The sequence below is a fragment of the Mastigoproctus giganteus genome, chromosome 8 (assembly GCF_048544385.1).
Source record: "Mastigoproctus giganteus isolate SK-2022 chromosome 8, ASM4854438v1, whole genome shotgun sequence".
NCBI lineage: Eukaryota > Metazoa > Arthropoda > Arachnida > Uropygi > Thelyphonidae > Mastigoproctus > Mastigoproctus giganteus.
Window position 1 is genome coordinate 110,246,990 of NC_143582.1, and position 22,515 is coordinate 110,269,504.

At 36.2% G+C, this 22,515-nt stretch overlaps 1 protein-coding gene across 2 annotated transcripts in view; it reads right to left on the reverse strand.

Moving 5' to 3' along the window:
• The window catches only part of LOC150081768 (Ig-like and fibronectin type-III domain-containing protein 2), a 550,711-nt gene that overhangs the window by 191,939 nt on the left and 336,257 nt on the right, over window positions 1-22,515 (reverse strand). For both annotated transcript variants that reach the window (XM_090378862.1, XM_090378863.1), the window contains exons 18-19: window positions 5,969-6,535; window positions 813-994 (exon numbers count right to left, since the gene is read on the reverse strand). In XM_090378862.1, coding sequence (XP_090234988.1) covers window positions 813-994; window positions 5,969-6,535 — 749 coding nt within the window. The remainder of the gene's footprint in view (window positions 1-812; window positions 995-5,968; window positions 6,536-22,515) is intronic.

Below are 22,515 nucleotides of genomic sequence, written 5' to 3' on the forward strand. Positions count from 1 at the left end.
ACGTATATATCCCTTTATTTTAACATTAAACATTGGTACATCTTTTGATGTAGATGTGATAGATACTTTTTATGGTGATTTTTGCAATCACCACATTTATTTCCTCCAGAATCACATATTTTCATTGCAGAGGTATGACAAAAAATATTTTTTGTGGGCTAGTGTAATTTGTGAATGGACATTAGTAATAGCAAAAGCCAACTGGAGTTATGAACATTAAAATCACAAAGGAAAATTATTCACTGTTAGGAAGTTAGACTGGTAAAAGTTAAGGATTAAAGAAAGGAAGTTAAAAGTTGAAGTTAATACAAAAATTAAAAAGTTAATTTTTGCATTTGGAAGAATAATAAAACCAGCAAAATAGACAGTGGGTTAGAAATTCAATTGGGCCATAATGGCTAAGAAACCTAAAAGCTGAAATTCCATTAAAATAAACAGACTTCACGGAGACTGGAAAGGATAGTATATTTGTAAAGTTAGGAAGTTTTTGGTAGGTTTGGTCTTTTTTTCATAGATACACTTGTTTACAGGCTTGACTGTTTATGATTCATTAAAGGAAAAGTTGTTGAAGGATACGAAATATGACGTGATGAAATTTAGGTATAACATATAATTGGCAGAGGTATTCCCAACTCCTTGATGATGGGTGACCTTCAGCAAGGAGTTAGAATTTGTGCTTTGATAATAAAATCAAAGCACATTATTCATATCATTAATGTTATATAACTTATAACAATAATGTTTGCTCTAAAATAATTAAAAATATTAAGATGTAACTAATAGCAAACTTAAAAATGCACATTATTACAAACCTCGCTGTCTTTTGAAAGTGAGATGTTAATATTTTTGTTCCTTTTAACAGAGTGAATATGGTTTGGATCAAGATACCACATTACTTTTGGTTCTGGATGACCACTAACAATACACTGTAATCGTACTGGACTTCCTTCTTGAGCTCGTATTACTGATGATACAGTGGATACTGAAGGTCTAACTGTAAAACAAGTTGATTTATAAGAATAAATTAGAACTCATGTACCATAAATAATGATTTTGTATTATAAATAATATAAAATTCTGTCTGAGAAGTTTTCTGGATTTTATTTTTGCTGCTAACAAATAGCGAATGCTGATAAAATTCCCATTGGTGACTGTGGTTTGAGAATAGCATCACTATTTATTGCTACAGTCACAATTTTAATGTGACTGTGCAATAAATAGTGAATAGCTACTTGGAAGACTGCAAAAGAGCCTATAATAAATGTAAAATCCAAAATATGTTGAATTAAGGAGTGAAAGCTATAAAAGATATGCATGCTGATAATGGTAGTGGTTCTGCAAAGCTTTGGTGAAAATCTTTCTTTTAAATAAATTTTCAGCAAACCTTAATAATCAAATTTATCTTCAAATTCATCATGCAAAACTTCATAATTAACCACTCAAAAACAGATTTTTATGGCATGGTGAAAGTAAAAAAATAATAATAAAATAAAAAAAAAAATAATAATAATAACATAAATGTGATTTTTAGTTTTTTTTTTAATGATAAAGCCAGCATGAAACGTGTTAGAACCTATAGTACTTAGTACCAAGCATGGAAGTATCTATAGAAAAGGCATGCAGCAGAAACAGAATGTCTATGAGACAGACTTAGAGATGAGTCATTAATTAACCTAACTGACCTCTTTTGAATGGAATCTAGATGCTTGAGAGAGGCTTTGGGAGCACCACCCCAGATGAGGGAACAATATTTCACAGTAGGGAAGATTTTCACAGAGTGAACAGCTGTTTGGAATGCCAGGAGTGAAAGAGAAAACCCAGTTTTTTAGATGTATAGGAAGCAATATTTGCAATATGTTTATGCCAAGAGAGAGGGAGATTAGAAATCATGTTAATCCTCAATAGAGATATATGAACTTACCTAGAAATTGGAGTGCCATCGAAGATAAGCATAGGAGCAGAAGAATCCTTTTTTGCTAGATATAGGATAGGACTGAAATCAACTAAGTTATCTTTGACTCACTGGAGAATTACTTAGAGATCAACATTTCAGAAATTGGTAGTGGATATTTGAGAAGTTGTTTGAGCAGAACAAGGCTTCTCAAACTGGAAGGTAGACTGCAATATGCTGTCATCAGCAAAACTATGGATAGGATTTCCGGTCAATGGAAGAAGGTGATTAATATACAAGATGAAAAGATGGGAGAAAGAACTGAACCCTGTGGAGCACCAGCATTAGTGGAGAAGTTAGAAGACAGAGAGCTATCCACCATCACCCACAGTAAGCAGTCAGAGAGAAAACTGGATACCTAGTTACAAAAAACTGTTGGCAAACCAAAAGATGGAAGCTTATTAAGAAACCCTTTGTGCCAAACATGATCAAAAGCCTTTGAAATGTCAAGAGAAACTGTCTGAGTTACACCAAACTTTTCCACTGAATTTGTCCATAGATGGATTTAATTGATTTCTCCATTACTTTAGAAAAAGTAGAAGTAATTGCAATGGGACGATAATTGGATGGGAGGAATTTTTCACCCTTTTTAGGAACTGGCTGGATATAAGCATTAAGCATCAAGATTTGTCAAGATTTGTCAAAATCCTTCTGACGTCCTTCTGATGGAAGACCACAGGAGGCATTGAATGGAGTGTACTGGGAATGGCATGAGGTTGTTTAAGATCATTAATATATGAGCTTGAAGAAAAATAAGATGCTAGCAGGTAAGATGCTAGAATGGTTGCAAGGTAAATATGTGGAAATTTGCTTTTAGCCAGAAGAAATTCCATTTAATGTTAAGGAAGTGGGTGGTTTTAATAAATTTAAAGGAATGGGAAAATAATGGGTTTTTTTGACTGATATTGTATAACCTGTAAGCTTACTTTCTTTTATAATTTTCCTCTACTAGTACTAAATACTAATGCTCTATAATCAATATATTGCTCATATGACATGGTGGCTAGCTGAGAATGGATAAAAAGAATATTATGACAATTCAGCTAGTGGAAAGCAGAGAGGTGGTCAGAAAAGAAATGGTAGAATTAGATACTGTACAGAAATGACTGTTGGCAAGATGGAATAGAATGAAAAAATGGAATGGTATTTAAGCTTAAATCAAATAAGCCATGGCTTTGACCTTGCTATCTGAGGTGGGCAGTTCGTGTTTCCTTTTGTGAGGATAAAAAAATTATAATTACATTATTATTATTATTAGCCATATGGTGCAAGGGAGCCTGAGGCTTATGCTGCACCAGCCAAAAAAAATTCCTGAGTTACCCTGAGAGAGAGAGGGAGAGAGAGAGAGAGAGAGAGAGAGAGAGAGAGAGAGAGAGAGAGAGAGAGAGAGAGAGAGAGAGAGAGAGAGAAGAATGATGATATCCAGCTATGCTCAGGACCATGGGTGTGCCAAGCCCATACTCACCAGATGTGAGCCCCTGGGGTGAAATATTTTGGGACCTCTTCACACTTTGGCCTACAGGCTCATCTTAACCTAAATCCAGTAAAGAAGAGATCTTTGCAATCTGGAATACCATGTGATTTTGCTGTTCAACTCCTTCCATCTTTACAAAGAAGGTAAGTTCAATCATTGGACCCAGAGAAGGGAAGAGTGTGTTCACCAAAAAAAAAAAAAAAAAACCAACAACATACAATATTAAAATTAATGCTTTTATAATTTTTAATTTAATCAAAGACATATATGAATACCTAAAGGAAACAGTGAAGAAAATTGCTGGAGAAGCAATAAGAAATGATTGGCTGAACATAAAAATTAAGGAATTAATAAAGGAAAAAAAGGAAGTATACCAAAGATGGCTGAGCTCAAAAAGTGAAGTTCACAGAAAAATATATAAAGAAAAAAATAAGGAAGTAAAAGTGGAAGTCATCAAGGCAAAGAATGAGTCCTGGGATAGAGCATGTGCTGAGGTGAACAGCAAACTGGGATGTATAACATCTGTAGAGGCGTGGAGAGTACTGGAAGAGGTTAAGAAAACCTCATAAACAAAATGCTAGACTGGAAATGATAGATCTGGAGGAATGGGTTAATTAATATGAATAGCTATTGAACGAAGGAAGAGAGGAATTTCGAGAAACTGAAACAGAGACAGTTGTTATGAAAAGATGATTGAACATCCAAATTAAGGAAATGGAACTGGAAATAAAAATGTCAAAAAATGAATTAACATGGAGCTGCTTAAATATGGAGGTCAAAAATTTATAAATCTACTAAATCGACTGTTCAACAAATTATGTGATGGTGACAAAATACCAGATGAGATGACAATTGGGTACATTACATGAATTTTTAAGAAAGGTGACAGAAGAAGAAGATGCTCCAACTATACAGGAATTTGCATTATGAGCTATATTGCTAAACTATTTGGGAAAGTTATAAAATCAAACTGGAACAAGAGATTATAATTTCTGAGGAACAGTGTGGCTTTGTGACTGGACGACCATTTATTTGCTGTTAAGCAAATTCTGGAAAAATGTCAGGCTACAAACCAAGATGTAGGTATGCTGTCCATAGATTTAGAGAAAGCATATGACAATATGCCAAGAAATCTTTGGTGGAAGGCTATGGAAAAAATGTCAATAAGCCAGCCATTAATTGATATAATTGGAAGAATCTACAAGAACAATACAATGCTGCATTAAAATTGGTTCAAAATTATCAAGAAAATTTAAGAAAACTACTTCAAGAAATATCAAGAAAACTACTTCAAGGATGCTGTTTGTCACCTACTTTGTTTAAGCTATATCTAGAAGTTGTTCTAAGACCGTGGTCACAGAAATGTAGTTCAATGGGTATTGAACTACATTTCTGTAGTTCCTTGGTCAAAGGAACTACTTGGACAAGGAACTACATATATAATGTAGTTCCTTGGTCAAAATAAGTACCTTTACAATCTACTAGATTGTAAAGGTACTTATTTAAAAGTTTAAATAAGTACCTTTACAAGTTACTAGAGGAATATAAAACGTGGGGACTGACAGTAAATTTTATTAAGACAGAGTACATGAATCGAAGTGAGGATGCTCTGGATTTAAAGGGAAAACAGATGAAAACTTGTACAGCAATTTAAATACTTTGGTGCAGTTACAGGCTGATGGATCATCTGCACAGGAAATTGAGAGAAGACTAGGTGAAGGTAGAAAGGTCATAGGAATGCTCAAACTAATGCTCTAAAACTTTAAACTAATGCTCAATTCTGTGCTCTGGAATAAAAATACTATTAACAAAACTAAACATTAATTATATAATGCAATATTATAAATTGTTTTATTATATGAATGTGCCTACTGGGCTAGCCAGGTGGGTAAAGTGCCTGCCTGGCAACCCAAAGGTCGTGGGTTCGAATCCTGCCTAGGGCTTGGATCAGAGTAAAAATGCAAAACCTTTGGGAGGTGCATTATGGCCACAGAAGCCCATGCACCAACAACTAAAAAATAAAATTATATTATTTTTAATTTAAAGACAAAAAAATAAACTATTGGCTGTTGAAATAGATTTCTGGCAAAGATCAGCAAGAAAGTCTAGGACTAAAAAAGTTAGAAATGACATGATAAGGAATACAATGAACGCCCAAAAAACCATCATTGATAAAATAGAGGAGAAAAGATTGGGGTTAATGGCCATGTGAAGAGAATGGAAGATGACAGTTGCCTAGAGGAGCCATGGAGAAGGAAAAAGAGAGGAAGATCAAGGAGGACATGGATAGAGGGTGTGAGAGCAGCTATGAATAGAAGAGGACTGGTGGATGGAGATTGGGAAGATAGAAGAAAATGTAAAAAAAAAGAATAAAGGAATGACTTTTCAATGTTAGGTTGAGGAGAACCGTTGTAATAACAGAATAAATCCTAAGAAGAAGAAGAAGATTAATATTTAAACTCAAAGTTAAATATTAATATCAAAATCAAAATTAATATTTAAACTCAAATTACAGTTGAAAACTTTAAAATTGAAATACTTACAGCTAACACTAACATCACGTGAACTATATGCACCAGTACCATAACCATTGTCTCCAAAGCAAGCAACATTAGTAACATTCTTTTGAATAAGTGGTATGGTGTAATAAACATGCCTTTGATGCTTTTCGTTATGCAATATACCATTTACATAGACAGATACTTTTGGCACAGGTATTCCCAGCCCTATACATAGCACTGTGATGTTGGATCCTTCCATGATAGGACCAGCAGGTATGATGACTGGTAAATTTACCATAGCTGCAATGGCACGATCAGTCCAGGCTATGACAATTTCTGAGAGCTCACTTTCTTCTCTTCCAGTTCTTGCCTTGACAGCTATTGCATACTCTGAATTTAAAGTTAGTTCTGGGATTACAACTGATGTGGCCATAGTAGCAAGCTTTGTAGGAGAAAGATCAATTACAGAAGTCCAATTAGCAGGCTGATAATACACAAGGTAGCTGAGAAATGCATCAGCTGGCACATGAATTGGATGTTGCCACCTTAATGTGATTGCATTCACTGTTTGATGCAGAATTTCCAATGCATATGGAGGGCTTAGTTTACCTAAAGGGGGAGAAACAAAGAATTAAGGTAAACCATATAATAACATATCTGAGTACTTAATGTATATAAATATTTAAAATATAAATATATTTAGCTATTGTTGCAATTAGAGACAAGTAAGTGGTAATTATCACAATAAATAAGATCATTCTTAATTGAATGCTAACTATAATCTAAAACCTTAGGCCCAATAAGTTTTTATGATATTAATTAAAGTAGCATGATGATCCCTTTTAAAATTTATTTGTTTTAGGACATTAAGCTTCAGGTTATTCAAGTATAACACTGGCAACACCCTCGAAAAATACAGAGACCAGTTAACAGACATTACTAAACAAATACAGGTCAATGTTGAAAAAAAGCCACGAGTTAGGGTTGAATTTGAAAGTGTCTGCAATTCCACACACACACACACACATGATAGGAGGGAGTATATGATGAGAGCCTTGTCAATCAATTCGGGCCTGGAGAGATTGTGCAAGGCTCATGGGATACAATTTTTCTTGGCATGGTCTGTGCTTGTTAACAGGAGAAACTGCTTCTACAGGGATAGGATACACTTAAATAGAAAAGGTGCAAGAATATTTGCTGATGCTATCGAGGCAGTGTTAGGTGGGTGGGAAAACTGCTACCTTGGGGGGGGGATACACGGGCTGATGAATTAACAGCAGCTGCTGGCAGAGTTGAAAGTGATTATTGCACTGCTTCTATTGGAATTAGTAGCAGCCAAAAAAACAAGTTGCTGGGGATTTCTGAGACTGCTGGGAGTCATCATGGAACAAGTAAATACATGGGCTGTGTATTTACTTTATGGTAGCTAGGAATAAGAACAGATGCATGTATACTTGTGTGTACACCAATGCTAGGAGTTTAGTAAATATTTGAATTTGAGGTGCTGGTCAAAACATCAAAGACAGATATCAGAGATGTGATGTCACACAGATATAAGGAATGCAGAATTAGAATTTGGGGAGTACAATGTGTACAGGAAAGACAGACAGGATAGCAGGGGAGGAGGGATTATGCTGTTACTTAAGAAACACATAAAATCAAGGGAAGTGCATCCAGTTGATATGGATCGACAGTGCAATGGTGAGTCAGTTTGGTGTGCCATAAACACTGGGAAAGAGAAATTCAGAGTAGGAGTGTGTTATTAGGCCTAATGACTCTGATGAGCATAATAAACAACTATAGAGAGAAATAGAGCGGGCAAGTAAATCAGACTGTCTTATAATGGGGGATTTTAACTTCCCAGATATTGACTGGGACTTCTGGGTTGGTCACTTGCACACTAGCAAGGCTTTTTTGGATTTATTGCTGATTGTTTTCTACAACAGAATGTTCGAGAGGCAACTAGGGAGACTAATACTCTTCTTCTGATTATCAGTAGTGATTCTTCAGGCATTAAGAATCTGTAGATAAAGGAACCACTACGTGACAGTGATCACAGCGTGCTGATGTGGGATTTACTGGAAGATGTAACTACCGTGAGAGGTAAAGGGAAGGGTTTTTCTTTCATAAAGGTGATCACAATGGTCTGAGACAGTTTTTAAAGTCTATACAGGGAGACCAACTGATGATCTTACCAACAGAAAATTCTAAATGGTAAGCATTCAAGGAAGTAATCTTGGAAGCTTTTAGACTTTTTGTCCCAACTAAGAAACACTGTTCAAGTTTAGGCCTAAATGGTGTCAGATGAACTAATGAGACTCGTGGCAGAGAAGAAAAATGCATGGGTGGCACAAATTATTACGTGACACAGACACCTATATAGATATAAGCTGGTGTGTAATCAAGTTACAAAGGATGTTAGGTAGGTGAAATCATTTTAGCATTAGCATTAGCATTAGTAGAGGCATTTGATGCAAGAAAGCAAGCTTATGCAGCATCAGCCAAAAAAAAAAAAAAAAAAAAAAAAAGTAACATAAATAAATAAAAATAACCACTTCCACTTCACCCCTCTGTTCGTTCGAAATACCTGTCCAGCTGAGCCTTAAACTTATTTAGGCTATCAACTTCCACGACAAGGGATGGAAGTCTGTTCCACCCACCAACCACCCGCTGGCTAAAGGCAAATTTCCGCACATCTATCCTACATCTGTCTTTCCTCAATTTGAATTTATGCCCTCTCAGGTGATTTTTCTGAGCTAGAGGAAGAATCCCATCAGCATTGAGCATGCTCAAACCATTCAAGGCTTTGTACACCTCTATCAGATCACCCCGCTGGTGCCTAGTTTCCAGACACTGTAATTTGCAAAACTTAAGCCTTTCTTCGTAAGAGAACCCCTTTGTCCCATTCACCAATCTAGTTGCCCTTCTCTGTACTCGTTCCAGCAGCTCTACATCCTTCCTGAAATGAGGCCTCCAGGCCTGTATACAGTACTCTAGGTGTGGCCTGACCATTGCCTTATACAAGGGAATAATCACCTCCTTATCCCTGCTAGAAAAATTCCTATATATCATTGACAATACACCATGAGCTACTCTTGCAGCTCGTCTGCACTGCTCAGAGAACTTCATAGCTGCCTGCACCACCACCCCCAGGTCCCTTTCATTCTCTACCACTGTCAGTGTAGTACCACAGAGTTGATACGTTGCTCTGGGGTTGCTGTTTCCCATATGTAGTACTTTACATTTGTCAATGTTAAACTTCATTTGCCACCTCGAAGCCCATCTGCTCAACCTTTCCAAATCCTGTTGCAGCAGCATAGTGTCAGTAGTGTCCTTGACAACCCTGCCAACCTTCGTATCGTCTGCAAACTTGGACATTAAGCCTGATATACCATCATCAATATCATTTATAAATACAGAAAACAATAAAGGCCCCAATACTGAACCCTGAGGGACTCCACTAATAACATTAGTCCACGATGAGCAGTGTCCATTGATTACCACTCTCTGTCTTCTCCCCCTCAACCACCCCTTTATCCATAGCAGCAACTTGCCTCCAATGCCACACTGCTCCAATTTGTGCAGCAGTCTTCCATGTGCAACAGTATCAAAAGCCTTTCTAAGATCCAAGTATATAATATCAAAGTTATTCCCTGCATCCAGTTCTTTTGTGACTGCATCATAGTATCCAATCAAATTGGTCAGGCAAGACTTCCCCTTAACAAAACCATGCTGTGTCCTAGCTATAACTGAAGTCTTGTCTAGATGATCCTGCAGTGCTTCTTTCACCAGTGCCTCCATTAATTTTCCGGGAACAGAAGTTAAACTCACAGGTCTATAATTACTTGTGTCAGCCTTTGATCCCCCTTTGTGAATTGGGGTCACATTTGCACATCTCCAGTCAATGGGTACCTCCCCTGAGTCCAAGGAAGCTCTCATAATTATGGCTAAGGGTTTGCTTACCTCCTTTGCTGCCTCCTTTAATATAACTGGATAGATCCCATCCACCCCAGGTGCCTTTCTTGTGTTTATCTTCAACAATTTCTCCTCCACTTTGCTCTCAGTTATTACAAGATTCTCTAGCTTACTGCTAGAGTTGAATACACCTCTGGCATTCCCCTCGCTGAATAACTCCTCATGTGTGAATGTCGATGCAAAATATTCATTTAGTTTGTTAGCTACCCGAGCAGGGTCATCAACAGTTGACCCATCGATCTCAAGTGGACCAATCTGATTCATCCCCTTCCTTCTAGAGTTTACATAAGTAAAGAACTCTTTGCTGTTTTTCTTCGCATCCCTTGCCAAGGATCTCTCGTAATCTGCCTTCGCCTGCCTAACCTCCTTTGTAACTTGGTTACAGATCAACTTGTATCTATCATAGGCGTCCGTGTCACGTGTTAATTTGTATGTAACCCATGCATTTTTCTTCTCTGCCATATGCCTCATTAGTTCATCTGACAACCATTTAGGCCTAAACCTTGAACAATATTTCTTAGTTGGTATGTAAAGCCTAGTAGCTTCCACGATAAGTTCTTTGAATGCTTCCCATTTTGAATTTGCTGTTGGCAATATCATCAGTTGATCCCACTGTATAGAATTTAAATACTGTCTCAGTCCATTGTAGTCGCCTTTACGAAAGCAATAACCCTTCCCTTTACCCCTAATGGTAGTTACCTCTTTGAGTAACTCCCACTTCAGCACACTGTGATCACTGCCACCAAGTGGTTCATTTATCTGCAGATTCTTAATGCATGAAGAATCACTACTGATAATCAAATCAAGAGTATTACTCCCTCTAGTTGCCTCCCGAACATGCTGATGTAGAAAACAATCATCCAATAAATCCACAAAAGCCTTGCTACTGTGTGAGTGACCAGCCCCCAAATTCCAGTCAATATCTGGGAAATTAAAATCCCCCATTATAAGACTCTCTGATTTACTGGCCCACTCTATTTCTCCGAACAGTTTCTTATTATACTCATCAGAGTCATTAGGCCTATAGCACACTCCTACTCTCAATTTTGATCTCCCAATGCTTATGTCACACCAAACTGACTCGACACTGCACTGTCCAGCGATGTCGACTGGCTTCACTTCCTTGGATTTTATGTGTTTTTTAACTAATAGCATAACCCCTCCTCCCTTCCTATCCTGTCTATCCTTTCTGTAGACATTGTACTCCCCAAATTCCAGTTCTGCATTTCTTATATCTGTGTGACACCACGTCTCTGAAATCCCCACAATATCTGCCTTTGATGTTTTGAGCAATACCTCAAATTCATCAAATTTATTTACTAAACTCCTAGCATTGGTGTACACACAAGTATACATGCACCTGTTCTTTTTCTTAGCTACCCTAACACAACCCATGTGTTTACTTGTACCCCAATGATTCCCAGCAGTCTCTGAAATATCCTGCATCTTATTTTCCAGGCTGCGGCTCATTCCAATAGAAGCAGTGCAAGAATCACTTTCACCTCTGCCAGTGGTTACTGTTAATCTATTAGTCCTTGTATCCCCCCAATCTAGCAGTTTTCCGACCCACCTAACATTGCCTCGATAGCATCAGCAAACATTCTTGCACCCTTTCTATTTAAGTGTATCCCATCCCTGTAGAAGCAGTCTCTCCTGTTAACAAGTACAGACCAGGCTGAAAAAAAATTCTACCCCTTGAGCCCTGCACAATCTTTCCAGGGCTGAATTGATTGACAGGGCTCTCATCATATACTCCCTCCTATCGTGTCTGGGCAGAATTGCAGACACTTTCAATTTCAACCCTAATTCACGGCTTTTTTTCATCAGTGACCTGTACTTGTCAAGTAATTCCGCCGGTCTCCTACTCTTAATGTCATTAGTGCCAACGTGTACAACTATATCACCTTTTGTGCCCTTATAAATTTACAAAGGATGCAAAGAAAAACAGTTTACATAAGCAATGAAAGAGTTCATTGCTTATGTAAACTCTAGAACTAAGGCAATACTGTGTGAGTATTTTGCATCTACATTCATATATGAAGAGTTATTCATGGAGGGGAATGCCAGAAGTTTATCAAACTCTAGCAGGGAGCTAAATTATTTTGTAATAACTGAGAGCAAAGTTGAGGAGAAATTATGGAAGTTATACATGAGAAAGGCACCTGGGGTGGATAGGATCTATCCAGTTATATTAATGGAGGCAGCAAAGGAAGTAAGCAAACCCCTAGTCATAATTATCAGAGCTTTCTTGGACTTGGGGAGGTTTCCCATGGACTGGAGATGTGCAAATGTGACCCCAATTCACAAAGGGGGATCAAAGGGTGACACAAGTAATTACAGACCTGTTAGTTGATCTGATTAAGTTGCATAAGGCCTTGAATGGTTTGAGTAAGCTCAATGCAGATGGGATTTTTCCTCTTGCCCAGATTATTCGCCTGAGGGGACATAAATTAAAACTGAGGAAAGGCAGTTGTAGAATAGATGTGCGGAAATTTGCCTTTAGGTAGCAGGTGGTTGATTGGTGGAGCAAACTTCCTTCTGTCATTGTAGAAGTTGACAGCTTAAATAAATTCAAGGCAGAACCAGACAAACATGTGGAGTTAAGTTTTTTTTTTTTTTTTGTCTGGTGCTCTATAAGAGCTTGCTTTCTTACATTATATGCCTCTACTAATGCTAATGCTAAATTTCATCTAGAAAGTTCATGCAGCCAGCATATTTTACAATTTTAAAAAAAAAAAAAAAAGGATAGTTGCACCAAATGCCTACACAGCAGTAAAAAAAAAAACAGTGATTTCTTTGGTGCTGAGTAGATATACAATGCAGTTAACTTATATAATTATATACTGTACTACAAAAATGTACAAAATAAAAATGCTAATAAGACAATTTATGTTAAAAATTAATTTGAAAAAAAACTTTTTCAGCAAGTTGCAAAATAATGTATTAAGTTGTTCTTTTAGTGGCATGGTGTACAGGTACATCAAAATGGAGAGTAGAGAGAAAATAAGAACAGGTAAATGTGTTAATTAAATCACCCAAAGTTCATTTTTTAATTATTTTTAAGCTTTCTTACTAATAGATTTATGCTTTCTTGCTATTAAGTAAGAAAGCTTATTGACCAATCAGGTATTACTGGATAGAAAATTTTAATAGTTAATTTGTAGGTTGAACATTAATAAGTAGCAAAAAGGTAAACTGAATGGTGACTTAAATAAATTAATGGCTATCAATGAATAGTAACATTGCTGAATTTCTGTCCACATTACACCATCAACTTCACAGAATAAGACACAGGTTAATAAATTAGATCTACTTGTACATGTCCATGCACAGCCTCTTTCTGTACATAGCTATAGGCAAACTGGGTTTGCTACTTTGTGCAATAATTTTATATTATGGAGGCATTTCACGATATCAGTTGCCTTGATATTTCACTACTCTAAATAAAAAGCACTGCTCCATGGAGAAGTATATTACTTTTTTATTTAAAGCGTATGCTCCTACCCAGAGCCAAGTTTTAATTTTAAGATTAAAAAAAAAAAAACTCTAAATCTCAAAAAAAAAAAAAAAATACCTCTGATATAAACAAAAGGAAACAGTGGACAGAAAGGAAAGAGAGAGTGAGAGGCATGAGACAAAAGAGGCCACTACAAACCATCTAACTCTCAACTCAGCTCAGGATACAAAAGTAAACCCAGACCCAAGTTTCAGTCCTTTTTGGGTTCCTATTGATGGGTATATTGTGAAGTTCTGAGAAACCAGTGAAAATATATATCCATATGTGATATGCAAGATGGTGTACAAGTAAGTAGGCATAGGCACTTCACTAAGAGTACCTTGCCTGAACAACCCAGTGACAAGATATATCCCAATATGTGAGATGTAAGATAGTGCAGCAAGTGAAGTACACATAGGCAAAAGCCCCAAGCTATGAAAGCTTTAAACTATGTCTACTTCAATGACTGCACAATCTTGCTGTCATTGAAGTGCTAAGATTCTGTGAAATTCTATCTATTTCTTTTTTAAATACTTGTACTCTACATAAGTGATGGGTGCTTAGGATAAAGTACTGTCTTCCTAATGTTAATAACCACAGGGCTACTAAGCAGTGTTTACCCACAACCCTTAGATAGGGGTAATATTTCCTTGTGGGTAATGCAATCCAAGAAGAAATCTTACCTGACTTGCTTCTTCTTCCTCTTGGATAGCACTGTTTTTGTTTGTAGTTGTCTAGCTGTCTGTTCTTGCAGAGTTAGTGGTGTTTCTATATACAGTAGGCCCTCATTACAATGTGATTCGCTTTATGCTGATTTGCTATAATGCTGTTCTTATATTATTATTATTATAATTAGCCATATGGTGCAAGGAAGCCCGAGGCTTTTGCTGCACCAGCCAGAAAAAAAAAAAAATTTCTGAGTTACTCCTAAGAGAGAGAGAGAGAGAGAGAGAGAGAGAGAGAGAGAGAGAGAGAGAGAGAGAGTCAGAAATAGAAGGGAATCACCAAGAAAGGGAAGAATGGTGATATCCAGCTCAGGAGCCTGGATGTGCCAAGCCCATACTTACCAGATGTGAGCCCCATATCTCACTATAACACTCTTTTACCAGCTTACAGATTGAATTTTTGAATTGAATTCTTTTACAGATCCAATTTTTGGCATGTTTCAAGAAAACATTTCATCTGATGATGAAAAGTTTTCGATAGTATGAGAATGAATAGCAAAACAGCATTAAAATGTTTCCTATGCCGACTTGAGAAATTTTCCTATGCTCAGTAAAATTTTCTCCCATGCTAATTTAATTGCAGTCCAGTGACTTGTTGCATAGTTCTAAGATCAACATTTGAAAAAATGATCAAGTTAAGGAATATGCAGTATTGCTTTTAATATTTGCATTATATGTATTTATCCAAAGTCTAGCCATCACTCAGTACAGTTTTAGACATTGTCAGTAACGGACAGTTTATTCAAACATTTTATCATAATTAATACAATGTAGTTACATTTTTGAAGATTTAATAATGGTGGATAAGAATGAAAAAGCAACAACATCTGGACATGGTCCAAAGACTACAAAGGTAAGGAAAAGATTCAGTTTGAAAATTAAATTAGATGTTTTGAAATGAATAGGATTCCAGCTAACAATAAGTGGATGTGTGCAATAATTTAGGACTGGCAACTTCAACTGTAAGAACAATTGAGGTTTCTAAAATAAATAAAGTGTCTGTGAAAATGGAAATGAAAAGTACACACCGTGCCTGAACTAAGAGAAGTTTAAGGGACAGTCAAAACTGGAAGTGAGTAGTGGTAAAAAAGGTGAAAGAATTTGAAAAACCTAGTGCAAAAAATAAACTGGGACTGAGGAAGCAAACAAAAAAGAAAAATTATGTACAAAAAATAAAATATAATAATAAAAAACAAAGAAAAAAATAAGTAAATAACACTATATTCAGATATGGGAGGGCAATTTTAGGGCAATGATTCGACCTCTTGCTAAAATTATAGTGTTATTTACTTATTTATTTGTTATTTACTGATTTTTTTCTTTGTTTTTTATTATTATTTTTTATTTTTTGTACTAGATTTTTTCAAATTCTTTCACCTTTTTTACCACTATTTCACTTCCAGTTTCGACTATTATCCCTTAAACTTCTTCAGGCACCATGTGTACTTTTCATTTCCATTTTCACAGACACTTTATTTTACAAACCTCACATTATTTTTATATATATATATATATTATTGAATTACATATTGAAAAATTAATACAAATGCCCATATATATATATAGGAGTCCACAAAATTTTTTTATTTTTGAAGGGATCTGTAAAATTTTTTTTAATTTTTGAAAGAGTCCGTAGATCTTAGTAGTTTCGGAACCATCGGAATATATATATATATATATATATATATATATATATATATATATATATATATATATATATATATATATATAAAGATGGGGAGAGAGAGAAGATTCTTTAGAAGTAGATCAGGTATTAGGTAATATCTCCTGGCTCCACTTCCATAGTTAGTAGCCCATTCATTATGGTAATCTTCCTCATATAGTACTGAGAACATACTCCAGCCATTTCTAACAAACAATACAATCCAGCCAGGAAAAAATTACACGAATCCCATTATTCAGAAGAGTGATCTCTAACATACATATAAGAATAAATTGGCAGGCACAAAAGAGGGGAAATACCACCAACTCTGCAAGAACAGTCAGCTAGAGCAGAAACCATAGCCAACAATAGTGTTACCCAAGAGGAAGAAGCAGGTCAGGTAGGATTTGGTTCCAGTTCCATAGTTAGTAGTCTGTTGCCTACACTAATTAACCTTAACAATACCTCAATAGAGCTTTCTCCCTTTGAAACAAAAATCCTTAACGTAGGCTTTAATTTTACACCAACCTACACTAAATTACATATTATCTAGATTTCCTTGCCCAACATAATAACGGTTTCCAGAATATCAAGTGATCCTAAAAAATTCAGCCTCCCTTGAAATTATGGATATACTATACAAAAAGAAATGAGATGAAATTCAAGAGTTCATAAGTAGTAAATGGATGGCCATTGCACAAAACAGAAGGAACTGGAAAGTTGCTGGAGAGGCCTTCATCCTGCAATGGATTGAAAATGGCTGATGATGATGATATTATTGTACATAAGGTCCCACTAGGGGCCCTGCAGCCAAGCAGCCAGAGACACAACAACAGAACAAAACACAACACTACATAAACCAGATATTACACTTTTTTCTGGCTTTTGCAGTTGTTCTGTATTCCATCACAGAGTACATACGGCACAGATGTGGGAAACCACTGGTGGCACCTGACTCTAAATACTATGCCATTATGTACACAGTGGCAATAATGATGTTAAGGGTAAGAGAGCTGAGGATTTACTCAACAAGTAAGAGCAAGGTTGAGGCAACCTGTGAGTTAAGGTTGAAATTGAAAGTGTCTGCAATACTACATGATAGGAGGGAGTACATAATGAAAGCCTTATCAATCAATTTGGCCCTGGAGAAACTACGGAAGGCTCATGGGGATCAAAGTTTTCACAGCATAGTCTATGCTCATTAACAGGAGAAGCTGTTTTTACAGGGAAGGGATACATTTAAATAAAAGGGGCAGAAATATTTGCTGATACTACTGATAGTGTCCAGTGAGTCAGTAAACTGCTAATTTGAGGGATATGCAGACTAACAGATTAATAGCAGCCAAAGGTAGAGGTTTAAAAGATTCTTACATTTCTTGTTTTGGAACAGGTTGCAGCAAGGAAGAAGCAAATGTATGGACTGTATAGATTAATAAAGAGGTAAAAAACAGTGCATGTATACACTAATAGAAGTAAATAAATTTCATGAATTTGAAGCACTGATTATGTCAATTAGCAAAAGCCCATGAGTTAAAAACTTATCTCCATTGTTTCATAGGCTTCTGCCAATTGAAATAATTGGCAGAAGCCCTAATTTTCGAAACTTTAAGCAATGCTAAAAACTTGAGTTAAGTCATCAAATGCAGACATTGTGGGGATATTGGAGACATAGAGTCACTAACACATAAGGGATGCAGAATTTGAATATGGGAAGTGCATTTCATTTCATTTTTATTAAAAAGTGGTCCCTAGCCAGAAACTGGCAGCTCTGCTATACATAGTACATATATATTACATACATACTATTCATATTATTATATACAAATGATCATAAATTACTAAGTCACAAAACAAGCCCAGAGAATTCAAGTCATCATTCTCATTATTATTATTATTATTATTAGCCATATTGTGCAAGGAAGCCTGAGGCTTATGCTGCACCATCCAAAAAAAAATTCCCGCATTACCCTGAGAGAGAGAGAGAGAGAGAGAGAGAATCAGAAGTAGGGAATTACCAAGAAAGCAAGAAAGAGAAGAATAATGATATCCAGCACAGGACCCTGACATGTCTAGATAACAAATCAAGTGACACATTAGAAATAAAGTCAGAAATATAATCTGTGGCACAAGGAACCACAGACAAAGCATATAGCACAAAGAGCCAAATAACATGAAAGAAGAAATGTGACATAAGGAATCACTGATCTTATGAAGTTAACATGAGATGAAAGCAAATGCAAGACTTCAATAATCCTCACTGGTCCTAAATGTGCAGAAAATTGACGATGTCATCCAGATTGGTTGATACAATGAGCTAATATTGTTTTAATAAAAGTATTATAACTAATTGCAACATATACCACAATCCTCTTCATTAATCCTTTAAAAAGGAAGCACAGTCAAACATCAGTTGAGGCAGTCACAAGAATCCAAACATTATCCTATATTGCACATATTGTGACAAGCATCACACCAATACTTCAGAACAGTACCTCTCATTCTGCCTACTCTATAAATAAAAAGATCTGATCTGGAGGGAGAAAAAAGAAAACCTCCAGACTATAGTTTAATTGTGCAAATTAATACCAGCCCATCAAGACCAATTACCAAATTCAGAACAAGCTATAATGTAACCCAAACTCCAAGCATCCACTGTGTAAATAACCCACAACAGGAGACTCCCAGGATTTCTCCAATTTCAGCCAAGCTTTAAGAAACAATATAGATAAGGATGATCCAGAAAGGACTGAAATAATCAATCCTACACAATTACTCAGTTTATTTCAGCATCTTAAACTGTCATACAGAATTCATGTCATCAGTCAATTAAGACTTCTAATATTTTTTCCTCAAGTTCAAATAGAACACACCTTCTTTTTGGAATAATTTCCTGGAAAATTTTTGAAACACCTGAAAATCTTGCTCAGCCTTAATTAATTGAGCCTCATTGCCCTCAGCCAGGTGAGCAAGGTTAGGATTAGCACATAAAAATTCCATTCTGAGATCAAACTACTCTTGACAATAATATAAAACATGATTCCATGTCTCCAGAAATTTACAGTGACAATGCAACCTTTTTGAAACACCCAGCTGATTAAGTTTTGATAGAAATGGGCCATGGCCAGTTAATAAACCGGTTAATAAAAACACAGTTTGTAGTTTAGGCACAGACCATTTTTCTAGTTTGTGCTTTATTTGAGTTAGCTCATCTATGATTCTAATGAGTCATTAAGATATCTAAGATTCACTTGGCCTCATTCTTAGGATCATTAGCCAAATCCAACTTAAGATCACGAATAATAAAAGGAGTTCCACACTGAATGTTGAAAGTCACTCTATAAATCAGAAAGAGGTCAATCGGCATTTTCCTTGTGACAATCTGTAGCACATCAGTGGAGGCAGTTCTACAAACTACAGCCATCTTCAGGAGAATCATCCTCTGAATCGAATACAGTTTTCTTACATATTTTTTTAAAATTAACACAGTCTATTCAAGCTGAGATACCATAAGAAACAATAGGAAGGAAAACACAGTCATAAAGAAGAGATAGTGCCCTACCTCTAATACCCCAATCCTTCCTAGTAATCCTTGCTATCATGTTAGCAAACTCTGTAACCTTTTCAGATAAAAAAATGATATGAGTGTCAAATCTAAGGCCTCTGTCTCTGAATACTCCAAGATATTTAATATTCTTAGCTGACTTTAAAGTAGACCAACCAATTAGCATATGAAGTTCCTACTGAACAAACGGGTTCCCCTTTAGCAACAATATTTTTGTTTTTGACTTAGATATTGTTAATTATGGAAGTCGCACCAAGCACTCAAATCTTCTATTATTTCATTAGATTGTGAGAGGACAGGAGGAGAGGAAGAGTTATGCTCTTTGTCAAGAAGCACATAAAATCTAAGGCAGTGCATCCAGTTGACATGGATAGCCAGTGCAATGTGGAGTCAGTTTTGGTGTGGCATAAGCACCCCCAGACTTGTAAGATTGACTTCTGCTCCAAGGAAAATAATGGACTGACTGGTTAAATAAGTAATCATAGCATAGATTTGTTAAGGGTGATCTTGTCTGATCAATCTGATTAGATACTGCTATGACGCAGTAACAAAGGAACTGAACACAACAAATAATTTTGATACCATATACTTAGATTTCAAAATCCAAGTATGAAGAAATCCAATCCCAGAAAGGAAATCCAAGCAGGTATCATATGCTCAGATTTCAGAAAAGAAATCCAAGTATATGATATTCTTTTGTTATTATAGCACTTAAAAGACTGCTGTATAGACTGGAGTAGTCTATACAGCAAATCAGGCATCTGCAATGAGATCTCATTGAGGTGTTTAAGCCTTTGAATGGATTGATTAGGCTAAATGCTGGTAGCATCCTTCCTCTTGCTCAGGCACTTGAAGAGGGCATAAATTTAACTTGGGGAAGGATGGCTGCATGATAGATGTGTGGAAATTTGCTTTCAGCTAGGAGGTAATTGGAACAAACTTCCATCTGGTACTGTGGAAGTGGGTAGTTTGTAGTTGAATAAATTTAAGGAAGAATAAGGGAAATTTACTGCTATGAATAAAGGGATGTTGAGGGAGAAGACAAATAGTAGTTATCAATGAGCATTGCTCTTCTTGGACTAACGTTATTAGTGTAGTTCTCTAGGGTACAGCGCTGTGCCCATTGTTTTTAATATTTATTAATGATAAAGGCATATCAGGCTTAATATCTAAGTTTGCAGATGATATGAAGATTGGGCAGAGTGGTTAATGATGGTAACCAAAATATGCCTTTGAAACAGGATCTAGTATTATTTGGCAGATTGGCTAGGAAGTGGCAACTGAAGTTAAATGCAAGGTACTGCATATGGATAGCAGTAATCTCAGAATAAAATACCAACTGTGTGGTATCACACTCAGGATAGTGGAGAATGAAAAAGACTTGGGGAAAATTGTGCAATCAGATATGAAGTTCTCTGAGCAGACAGGATGCCAGTATGGCTCATTGGGGTTTGTCAATGATATACAATTTTTTCCAGCAAGGATATAGAGGTTATTTCACCACTCAGGATAATGGAGAATGAAAAAGACTTGGGGGTAATTGTGCAATCAGATATGAAGTTCTCTGGGCAGACAGGATGCCAGTATAGCTCATGGGGTTTGTCAATGATATACAATTTTTTCCAGCAAGGATATGGAGGTGATTACACCATTGTATGAGGCAATAGTTAGGCCACATACTGCATACATCAGGTAGACACATTTTAGGAAGAACATTGAACTTGGAATGGTGTAGAGAAGAGCAACCAGATTTTTAAGGGGAACAAAAGGGTACTCTTAACAAGAAAAACTTCAGTTCTGAAAATTGCCAAATCTGGAAATTAGGCACCTGCAATGAGATTTGATTGAGGTGTTTAAGCCTTTGAATGGATTGATTAGGCTAAATGCTGGTAGGCTAAATGCTAAATGCTCAGACATTTGAGGAGAGCATAAATTTAACTTGGGGAAGGATGGTTGCATGATAGATGTGTGAAAATTTGCTTTTAGCTAGGAGGTAATTGGAACAAACTTCCATCTGGTACTGTGGAACTGGGTAGTTTGTAGTTTGAATAAATTTAAGGAAGAACCAGACAAATTATTAGATGGATTGCACACGTGATTTGGGAAATGGTGTTTCTTTTTGGCTGAATAAGCTTGCTTTCTTGCATCATTTGCCACTACTATACTAATACAAAAGTTGATAAAGGAAATGCTGTTATAATTGTTAATACCAAAGATTAACTGTAAACCACTTGATGTTCTAGCAGATAGCAATATTTGCTTAGTAATGAAGAAAGATCATACAGATGATATCATTGTATTTCCGAATCTGGAAATTAGGCACCTGCAATGAGATCTGATTGAGATGTTTTAAGCCTTTGGATGTATTAATTAGGATAAATGCTGGTAGCATCTTTCCTCTTGCTCAGATGACATAGGATCTATAATGGTCTATAATTACTCATATCTCCTTTTGATCCCCCTTTATGAATTGGGGATACATTCTCACATCCTTGGATCCCTGAATCCAAGGATGCTCTCATAATTATGGCTAAGGGTTTGCTTACCCAATTTGCTGCATCCCTTAATATAATTGGATAGATTTCATTCACCCAGGTGCATTTCTTATGTCCATCTTCAATAATTTCTCCTTCACTTTCCTTTCAGTTAGCACAAAGTCGTTTAGCTCCTTGTTAGAGTTTGATAAACTTCTAGCATCCCCTTCCATAAAGAATTCCTCATGTGTGAATGTACATGCAAAGTACCTATACAATTTGTCCACAATCTGAGCAAGGTCGTCAACAGTTAACCCATAGATATCAAGTGGCCCAATGTGATTTAACCCCTTCCTTCAACTGTTAATATGAGCATAAAAGTCTTTGCTGTTTTACTTTGCATTCTTTGCCAGATACTTATCATAATCTGCCTTAGATCCTTTGTGACTTGATTAGTTGATATCCCATAGCCTTCTGTAGTATCTGATAATTTATATGCATCCTATGCTTTTCTTCTCTGCCACGTGCCTCAATAGTTCATCTGACATCCATTTAGGGCTAAGCTCTGAGCAGTATTTTTTCATTGGAATAAAAATTCTGGTAGCATCTTTGATCACTCCCCTGAATACTTCCCATTTAGAGTTTGCTATTGATAACATCATCAATTTAAATGCAGTACAATTTAAAAACTGTC